The 9930-nt window shown below is 71.1% G+C and overlaps 1 protein-coding gene across 1 annotated transcript; it reads right to left on the reverse strand.

Moving 5' to 3' along the window:
* Positions 1 to 1329: 1329 nt before the first annotated feature.
* Positions 1330 to 8958, reverse strand: GATA5 (GATA binding protein 5). Its single transcript, XM_037521817.1, has 6 exons — positions 8511 to 8958; positions 7005 to 7180; positions 2866 to 2991; positions 2218 to 2305; positions 1888 to 2015; positions 1330 to 1620 (listed from the first exon to the last, which is right to left on the reverse strand). The coding sequence occupies exons 1-6, from the start codon at positions 8956 to 8958 to the stop codon at positions 1465 to 1467; spliced, it is 1122 nt and encodes a 373-aa protein (XP_037377714.1). The 3' UTR covers positions 1330 to 1464.
* Positions 8959 to 9930: the final 972 nt, after the last annotated feature.

The following is a 9930-nucleotide window of genomic DNA, read 5'->3' on the forward strand; positions in this document are numbered from 1 at the left end:
GTATAAATCAATCAATCAATCAATAGATAAATCTTTTAAAAAAAAAGAAAAAAGAAAAAAGGAGGCCTCCCTGGTGGCGCAAGGGGTTAAGACACAACCTATGAAGCTGTCCGCAGCCGCTGCAGCACGAGTTTGATCCCCAGCCAGGGAACAACCCTCAGGGCGCTGCAGACCTCTCCTGTCTCCCCGCTGCCCCCTCAGCAGTGTGTCTCAGTGGATCTGCCTGTTCTGCTCCCCACTCTGTCTCTGGGGAGTCCTCCCACCCCACACATCCGGCCTGCACCCCAGTTCTCGTGTGCATAAATAAAACAAATCTTTATAAAAGAAAAAAAGACAACGCCCTGTGGGAAGTGAGCCGGGGGAGCCGAGGAGCGACTTCCTCCGGGCACGGCTGCTCTCAGATGCCCAAGGGAAGCTTCAGACAGGGTGCTTGGTCCCAGCTTTTTTATTTGGCTCACAATGTTGAAAAGATTTTTTAATCAAATAGGGAGCCACGAGAAAGGAACTTTCAATTGGGAAACGTCACATGAAAAAATAAATCCAATTTCTGTTTTTTCTGGAAAAATCAGCGGCCGCGGGACCTGGGGCGGGCAGGGGTGCATGGGTGGCCCCGCCCGGCTCCTGGGGTCTCCTGCGCGGCCACCTGCACTCCTGGGCCAGCCCCGCCGGTGAGCTGCCACCTGGCTTGTTTCCCTCCAGGAGGCGCAGGAGGCGCAGCCCACTCAGTGCCAGGATTGTGGCGAAAGGGGGCAATTGACAGAGGTGAGAGTGGCTCTTTCTTTGCAGGATGTGCCCCACTCCCCTCCACTCCCTATTGCCTCCCGCCAGCTGGCAGAACCAACTGTGAAGGGTTGGCTTTTGCGAGTGAAAGGGGGTGTCGTTAGTGATCCTGCCGGGACAACAACTAAACCAGGACTGTCCCGGGCAAGCCAGGACATGCGGCCGCCTCTCCGTGAGCCTCCATGTGGGGCAGAAGCGGGCCCGGAGGCCTTGCTCTGTGGGTCAGAAATGTTCACGACACACAGATCCCGTCAGGCCCAGGTCCTGTACTGCCCCTGGGGAAACAGTCCAAATAAATACACAGGTTGGGCAGCGCTCCGGCTGCAGGTGGGGGGAGCACGCACCTGCTCCTCTCAGCCCAGGCCGCGGCCACAGCACAGCCCACCGGGGCACGGCCTGAGGGCGCCGCAGACTGGGCACTGAGCCGGGGCAGGACTGGAGCGGGCCACCCGGGCAGCAGCGGCCAGGCGTGTTGGGGCCTGGCACAGCACTGGGGGCCCTGGCCACTCGGGGGTGGAGCCCTCCCTCGGGCCTGCCGCCCACCCTGGACCCGCCTGCCGCCGTGCTGAGCGACACCTGGTGCCTCAAGGTCCTGCGGGCTCCAGTGTCTCTGGCGGGGGTGCCTGGAGATCTCTGTGCTGGAGCAAAGCGGGCAGTGAAGTGGGTCCTGTGGGTGCCAGGGGCCTAAGCCAAGGCCAGCGCACACCAGGCTTCCTGGCACAGGGCCCTTCCGAGGCCAGCCTGGGGGCTCAGGACCGTGGAGGGGAAGGCAAAGTCCTCAGGCTCAAATTTGAACTCCAAGTGGCCGGGGGCCAGGGGGTCGTCCAGCTGCCCAGAGGCCTGCGGGGGGACAGAGAAGCATGAGGATGCTGGCCTCCCTGGGGGGCCTCCCTCAGGATGGGGAGCCTGCAGGAGAGGAAGACTGCCCTGGGGGGACCTTTCGGATGGGATGGGGTCCCCTCATGAGGATGGACGTGGTCACCAGGACTCTCCCGGCATCGGCCACAGTCCCGCTCTCCCTACCCACGCGTGCGCAGCGCTGGGCAGAGGCAGCTCCGAGGGGCGCCTGGCTGAGTGCCCCCAGCCCTGCGTGCCCTGCCTCCTTACCTGGGAGGCGACACTGGACCCTGAGCAGGAAGGTGAGGCCATGCAGGGCTCAGGCTTCAACGTGGTCCCCGAGCTCTCGGGGTCGGGGCCAGGGGCTGGCGTGGAGGCCGCGGTGCCACCCATGGGCCCTGGAGGGGATGCGCGTTAGGGGCCGTGCGGCTCCCTCCCTGGGCCAGCACCTGCCACCCGCCCTCCCCCAAGCAGAGCCACCACCACACGCCTGCCCAGCATGGCGCTCTCTGATGGTGGGATCTGAGACACTGCGCTGACTCCATGGGGGACCCTGGGCCCCACAGGGGGGCCCAGGGTGGGGGCTGGGCCCCCACGCACCTGAGGGGCCCTTGGTGCTGCTCACGCTCTTTGGCTTCCGCTTCCTTGTCTGGATGCTCTCCTTCTTCATGGTCAGCGGCCGCGGGACCTGCGGCGGGCAGGGGTGCGTGGGTGGCCCTGCCCGGCTCCCGGGGTCTCCTGCGTGGCCACCTGCACTCCTGGGCCAGCCCCGCCGGTGAGCTGCCACCTGGCTTGTTTCTCCCTCCAGGAGGCGCGGGAGGCGCAGCCCACTCAGTGCCAGGAGCCCGAGGCCTCCGCCAGGACAGGGGCCGAGGGGACGCAGCTGTGCGGGAGGACCCCATGTGTCCCGCAGGACCGTGTGTCCCACTGGACTGCGCGCCCAGCAGGACTGTGCGTCCAGCAGTGACAGCGCAGGGCACTCATCGGGGCCATGTGGGGAGCACGCGTGCCCGGGGCAGCCCTGTTCTCCCGCCCCAGCCCATGTGGCATCGTGGTTGGCCACGTGGCATCTAAGAGGACAGCCAGCCCGACCCTGCCCTGGCCAGCCCTGACCCCCATCAGTGCACCCCGCCAGCCTCTGCCCCACGAGCCCCGCCATGCCCCGAGCCCCGCCCCTCCCCATCGCCCCACCCAGGCTTTGTCCCCCACCAGGCCCGGCCTGGCCCGGCCCACCCCGCCCCAGCTCACCCCGTGCAGCTTCATGTAGAGGCCGCAGGCGTTGCACACCGGCTCGCCGTCCGCGCTGCGCCGCCAGAGCGTGGTGTTGGTCGTGTGGCAGTTGGTGCAGCAGAGGCCGGCGCGGCGGGAGGAGGACTGTGGACGGAGGCCGGGGTGAGCCCGGGCTGGGCCTCGCTGGGCTCTGCACAGCCGTGGCCGAGAAGGGGCCACTCGGGACTGGACACAGCCGGGGCAGCACTGGGGCTGGCCCAGTGGGGCTGGGGCCCGTGGCGGGAGGTCGGCTCCGGGGACTCTGGACGCTTCCTCTCGCAGCCTCTGGGCCCTGGGCCAGGCCTCGGGGCCTCAGCTTCCCCATCAGTAAAAGGGGGTGACAGTGGCTGCACCCCAGGTGAAGAGCCCAGCAGGGAGGCAGCTGTTTTCCTGTGGCCTCTGTGGAGCTGCCACACTGGGCCTTCCCCGGCCCCACCCCAGGTGCCATGGGGCTGAGGACTCAGAGGTCTGTTGGCCCCAGAGTGGGGCTCAGGCAGGTGCTCAGCTTGGCCACTCTCCACAGCCCACTGCCCGCATCTCCCCTTTGCTGTTCACTGCGCCCCACATCAGAGTAACTGGACACATCTAGAACCCTCCAGAAGCCTACCTCCTCCCCGGGCCTCCCAGCAGGGCTGGCCCCCAGCCGGGCATGCCCACATCTGACCAGCGGCCCCAAACCGTGCTCCGCTTGCGGGCCTGTGAGGCCCCGGGCAGCTCTAAGTCCAGGAGCCCGGGGACGGCACGTCAGAGGCTCCGGAGTCCGGACCTGGCAGGCCTGGGAGGCTGCATGACTGGCCGGTCGGGGAGTGCCCGGGGTCCCCACAGCTCAGGCGTGGGTTCTGCCCGCCACAGCCTGGGTGCCCCAGGTGCTCTGTGCGGCCCGAGTCCCATGGCCACCTGCTGCCAGCACCCTCCTGGGCCGCCCGCCCCCAGGCCTGTCCCTCCATGCCTCAGCGCTCTCTCTCCAGCGCCCCTGGCCGCCTGCCCTGTCCTGCTTTTGCACAGCTCCACCTGGGCCGAGTCCCTGGCCCCTCACTCGGCCACAGGGACACAGGTCCTAGCTGGCCCCCGGCACCGGGACACTCCGGGTCAGTGTGTGCCGCGGGCACCCCAGGAGCTCACCAGGACCCCACATTCAAAGTCGTCCCCAGACGAGTGTGCCCTTCGCAGCTGACGCCCGGCTGAGGGCCCGGGAAGGCAGCCATGCCAGCCACCACAGACGGTCCTGGAGTGGGGGTGAGCAGACAGCGGTGGCCTCGGCGCCCCACCTGCCAGCAGGCTCCATCCCTTCCAGCGACAGTCACCCTGATGGCCAGCCTTGCCGCCCCCCTGGGCAGTGGGCAGCTGGCCGGGCACAGCCCCGCCCCCGTGAATGGCCCGAGAGCATGGGGGCTGTCTGGGTGCTCCCTGCTCTCCCCAGCTCTCCCCAACCTTCCCAGCGGGCCCACCGACCCCTCCCTGGGCCGCAGGCTCCAGAGAATGTCTCCTACCCCCTGCTGTCTCCCCGCTGCCCCCTCAAGGTTGGATTTCAGTCAGTCCTCCTGTTCTGCTCCCCACTCTGTCCCTGGGGAGTCTCTCACCCCTGCACCTCTGGTCTGCACCCCAGCTCTTCTACGCAAAGATAAATCTAAAAAAATTGCCCAGCCTTAGGCTGGGCCCCAGGACTCTGCCCGGGCTCCAGGACAGAAGGGCCAAAGACAAGGGGGGACAGGCCGGGGGAGTGGGGGTGCAGGGAGTGTGCGCTCAGGCCCACAGCCTCCCGCCAGCCCCTCAGAGATGTCCAGGGGTCTCCCTGGAGCAGCCCGGGGGGCGTTCACAGCAGGAGTGAGCCGGTGGCACCCAGCACGGTGGGGGGAGGTGGCGGCAGCAGTCGGGGCAACCCCTGGTCCCCAAGTCAGCTAGGCCCCCTGAGGCCTCCCGAGGTGACTGTGCCCACCCCCCGCCCTTTTCCAGAGGCAGCTGCTTTTACTGGACTTGACTCGAGGCTCCCCTGCCCCCTCCCTTCCAATTGCCTTCTGGGTGCCCCCCCCCCGCAGTTCTGTCCAGCCCTGCCCCCATCGGGGCCCGGGGGCCTCGCAGCCCTGCAGCCCACCCCTTCCTGAAGCCCCTGGGAGAGCCAGGTGCCTGCTGCAGGCGCCCCTGGAGCTCACACCCCACCCCATGCCCGGGATCCTCTGCTCAGGCCGCCCGCGGGCCTCACCCCAGCACCCAGGCTGCCAGCCCTCGGGCAGGACAGCACCAGCAGGCCGGAGCCCAGTGAGCACAGACCTCATGGGGAGGGCACAGCACGCGCCTGAAGTAGGGCTCCGCGATGCTGCTTCAGCCAGAAAGGAAACAACAGATCGGAAATTAAATAAAAATTAAGAAATTGGGGGGCACAGTGGGGCACCCTCCTGGCTGCTGCCTGCCCCGAGTAGGCAGGGCCGGGGCGGGGAGGAGAGGCTGGGGGTCAGCGCTCGGCAGCCAGCGCAGCCGACGTCGGCTGGTCCACCCAGCTCTGGAAGGTGCCGTGGACATGGGCTCGTCCACCCCCGTCCTGCGGCCCCAGGTCAGGGCGGGCTGTGCCAGGTATGGGGCGGGCAGACGAGCCGGCACGTGGGGACCCGGGGAGCCCTTCAAGTACCCGGCTTGCTGTCTACACTGGCAGGAGGCCAGGGTGGAGGGGCAGCACCTGAGCCTGACATGGTGGGGTACAGCTGCTGGGGCTGCCGTCCCCTAACAGGGCTGCACGATCTCCTCCAGGGCCCCGGCCCTTGTGGGGTGCTGGTTCTGGCCACACATTCAAGAGAATGAGGCCAGGGGGCCAGCTGGGGGTCCTTCCCCGAGCCCCCCAGGCCTGGAGCCAGGTGGACCCCACTCTGGTCTCAGGAGTTTCTGAGAATCTTGGGATTTAGTTCCACAGCGAGGCGAGGGGTGCGGGGGTGGGGGGCCTCGAGGGCAGGGGCAGACGTCCACAGCGGCTGAGCCTGACAGCCTGCTGGGAGCCCCGGCCACCCTGACGCCAGCCTGGGCCTGGGGAGACGAGCGGGCCCGTGGCGGCCGGGCGGGTCCCAGCGTGAGTGGGGGCTCAGGGTTCTGAGCCTGGGGTCTGCGCTCAGAGCGGGGGTGCTGCAGTCTGACCCGCTGCCAGCGCTGAGGGGAGGCGCTCACAGTGGTGCCCCTGCTGGGGTGAGCCCTGCGGGGGTGGGGCAGGGCGAGGAGGGCACCAGTTGCTCTTCGTCCACCAGTTTGGGGCCTGCCAGACCGGCCTGCCTGAGGGGCGCACCAGGAGGCCCAGCTACTACCCGAAGTGGGAGGGCTGGGAGGCGGCCCCGGGACCCCTCCCCTCGTGGCCTGTGTCCCCATCAGCGAGGGTGACACCAGGCACCGGGCAGGTACAGCCTCCCAGGAGGGGGTGCGTCCCGGCAGAGGCGCGGCTGAAGGGACATGTGGACTCTGAGGGTCCCTTCCTCTGACAGGCGGGGCCTGGATGGAGCGCAGAGGCCAGGGGCCTGGCTGAGCCCCAACTCCAGGTCAGATCAAAGCAAGGGAAGCAGCCTGACTCCCGCGGCCGGCTGGGGCCTCCCAGGGCGGGCCCAGGAGCTGCCGGCCGTGGCTCGGCGCCCCCGTCAGCTGTAGGCCAGGCTGCTCCCGCCCCGCGTCCTGCTCAGAGCCACCGCCGGCCCCGCTGTGGTCAGGCGGGCTCAGGCAGGGCCCCGCAGCCCAGAGAGGCAGCCCTGCCCGGCCCTGGCCCGGCACGTCCAGCCTCATTCACGAATCAACGAGACGCGAGGTCTGCCGGAGCCCCGCGCAGAACAAAGAGCCAGGGCGCCGCCAGGGACTCTGCCCTCTGCAGAGCGGGCTCCGGCCCGGCCCCGCGCGAGAGGAACCCAAAGGGAAAACGAGGCCGTGCCAGCCCCGCACAGGGCCTCCGCCATGCCCTGGCCCCCGCCGCCGGGCCAGGCCAGTCCCGGCGCCCCCCGCCAGCCAGGTCCCGGCCTCCTGCCCCCGCAGATGCAGCGGACTCCAAGCTGGGCGCTGCGCGGCCTGTCCTTGTCCCTTCCTGCCCGGGACCAGAGCAGGCGGGAGCTGTCCCCACCGGCCAGTCCTGGGCGCCTGTCCCCCGCCCGCCCACTCACCAGGCGCTTCTGTGGCCGCACCAGGGGCCGGTTGACCCCGTTCATCTTGTGGTAGAGGCCGCAGGCGTTGCACAGGTAGTGGCCGGTGCCGTCCCGGCGCCACAGCGGTGTGGACAGGGCCCCGCAGTTGACGCACTCGCGGCCCTCGCCGGGGAGCTCCTCCAGAAAGCCGGACACTGCGGGCGAGGCAGCGCGTGGGCCGGGCCGCCCCCCCCGGCCCCCCACCCACACCCCTGCTCTGCAAGCCGCTTATGGGAGCTCATCTCGTCTTTATTTTCGGTTTCTACACAGTAGGCCGGGCTGGTGGGGGAGACTCCTAGGCAGCCCTCACAGGGGACCCCGCGGCAGGCAGTGGGACCCACCCCTCTGCTGGGCCCGGCTCTCGCTCACTCTTCTGGCCAGGGGAGCGAGCGAGCCAGGGGACACGGTCCAGCGCTGTCCACCCACCCCACCCTGCCGGCCCCGTCCTCTGCCAGGCAGGGGGTGGGGGTGGGGTGGCAGGCTGACCTCGGGCCAGCACCTTTGGGGACTTGGGGTCCCTCCTACTGTGTCGCCACCACCATCCTCCCGGCCAGCCTTCGCGGCTGGGCCTGTGCTGCCCACTCGGGTGGCGCACCTGGGGTGCAGGGGCCCCCCAACCCTCTCGGGTCTGGCCAGGCACCAGCAGCAACCCGCAGGCAGCAGAGGCGCCAGTGGGGGTGGGGCTGGACTCGGTCATCGCTCCGGCCTGGTGGGCGCCGAGCGGAGGGAGCTGCCCCCGTGGACCGGCCAGGACCCGCTTCCTGCGTCCAGGGGCTGCAGGGCCCAGACCACGCGCTCCCAGGGAGGGCCGGCTTGGGGGCAGGGGCCGGGGCGGCAAACACAAAAGCAGGGCCTTGGCTTTCTGCTGGGTGCGGGGTGAGAATGGGGTCCCCGAGGCCCCAACTACTCAGGAAGCGGGGAGCAGTCCCTCCGGGGCCTGGAGTCCCATCAGCCAAGCTCAGACCCCAGGGGAGTTGAAACCAGGCCTCGGAGCAGGTGACCCTCCCCACAGCGGCAGCGCGGCGGCGTCTTGAACTTTATAAAAATAATTTCCAGAACTTTTCATGCAGCTGACGACGCGGCTCGGAGCTGCGGATCCGGGTGGGGTTGTGCGAAGGAACCGCCCCCCCTGCTTACCAGGCGGGAAAACAAAGAACCGGCCGGAGGGGCTGCGGTGGGACAGCCCTGCGGGGTATCCCCACGGGGGTCTGGGCCGCCGCGCCCCGCACCCACCCAGCGCCCCGCACCCACCCAGCGCCCCGCACTCACCCAGCGCCCCGCACCCACCCAGCGCCCCGCACCCACCCAGCGCCCCGCACCCACCCAGCGCCCCGCACCCACCCAGCGCCCCGCACCCACCCGGCGCCCCGCACCCACCCGGCGCCCCGCACCCACCCAGCGCCCCGCACCCACCCAGCGCCCCGCACCCACCCAGCGCCCCGCACCCACCCGGCGCCCCGCACCCACCCAGCGCCCCGCACTCACCCAGCGAGGCTCCGCGGCGGGGCGGGCCGGCGGGGCCGGCGCCCTGGAGGCCGTGCGGGACGCTGCCCTCGAAGGCGCCCGCGGCCCAGCACGGGGCCGCCTCGGCGCTCACGTAGGCGGGGCGGGCGGCGGGGTACGGGGCGCCCGCGGGCCGCCCGAGCGCGGCGGGGAGCGGGTCCGGGGCGAGCAGCGCGCCGGGGAAGGCGGGGGCGCCCGGCGGGGCGGCGGGGGGGTGCGGGCTGCCGGGGCCGAAGGCGGGCGCCCAGCCGGGGGGCGCCGCGAGCGCGGCGGGGCGCGGGCCGGGGCCCCGCGCGGGCAGGTAGGGCCGCCCCGGGGGCGCGCGCGCGGGGAGCACCGCGGGGCCCGCGGCCGGCGCGTGCAGCAGGGCGCCCGGGTCGGCGTAGGCGGCCTGGCCGGGGCCGGGCGCCGGGGCCAGGCTCGGGTACATCTTCCCGGGCGCGGCCGTGACCTGCGGGGAGGGACAGACCTGGAAGTGCCCGCGGGCGTCGCGCCGGGCGGGCGGGTGCTGCCTCCGGGCCGCGCTCCGGTGCCCGCGCCGGCTGCGTCCTGGGGCCGCAAGCGCGCGGACAAGCGGGGTGCAGGCGCCCCAAGGCGGCCGCTGGGGCGCGGGGTGTGCGGGCTGAGCCCAGTCCCGGCCGCGAGGGGACGACGGGCGCGGGTTCCCGGACGGGGTGGGGAGGGGGCGCGGGCCGGGGCGGGGCGGGCACTCCCCGGGGCTCCGGGTCCGGGGCGCGGCGGGCGCGAGGCTCGCGGCCGGCTGGAGGCTGGGGCGGCCGGGCGCGGGCAGGGAATCCCGGCTGGCGCGTCCCGCCCGGCCGCCCCGCCCCGCCCCGGCCGCCCGGCCCCCTCCCTCCCCCCCTCCCCCCCCCCCCCCCCCGCGGGTCGGCGCGGGGCTGCGCCCGCCACGTGATCCCCGGGGCTCCCGCCGCGGGAAGGAGGCGCCCTGCGCGGACGCCCGCGGGGACCGGCGCGCCCCAAGACCGCCAGCCCCGCGCGGAAAGTTCTTTAAGTGGGTTGGGGGTGCAGCGAACCCCTCCCAGCCCCAGCTGCGGCCAAGGCTCCCTGTGGCTGAGACCCGAGGCCCTCACAGACTCCCGGTTGGGGGGCCGGGACGCACTCCAAGGGGGATGGGGCTCCCAGAAGCCTGGGCCGGGCCCGGGGCCTCAGAGGCCCACAACGTCCCCCCTTCCACCAAGCGGGAGCCTCAGGGCCACCTCCTTACCCCTGGGCCTCCTGCTCCCTGTTTGGGGGGTCGGGAAGGGGGCCCTCCAAACTCCAGGAAGGCGGGAAAGTGGGGTGGGAGGCCACTGGGTGGGGGGACAGCCCAGCACTCCTGATGGCCAGGGGGCACGGGGCAGCTCACCCACAGGCGGTGCCCCTTTGAGGGGACCACGGGCGG

Source organism: Talpa occidentalis, unplaced genomic scaffold (genome assembly GCF_014898055.3).
Source record: "Talpa occidentalis isolate TD23 unplaced genomic scaffold, MPIMG_talOcc4v2.1 talOcc4.10, whole genome shotgun sequence".
NCBI lineage: Eukaryota > Metazoa > Chordata > Mammalia > Eulipotyphla > Talpidae > Talpa > Talpa occidentalis.

Bases quoted from the DNA above. Each gene is read 5' to 3' on its own strand.
- GATA5 (XM_037521817.1), bottom strand. From the start codon at position 8,958: ATGTACCCGAGCCTGGCCCCGGCGCCCGGCCCCGGCCAGGCCGCCTAC. The intron at 2,992-7,004 runs GTGAGTGGGCGG...CTCCGTCCACAG, and splicing joins TGCGGCCACAGAAGCGCCTG to TCCTCCTCCCGCCGCGCCGG. The intron at 2,016-2,217 runs GTGCGTGGGGGC...CATCCCCTCCAG, and splicing joins CAGCACCAAGGGCCCCTCAG to GGCCCATGGGTGGCACCGCG.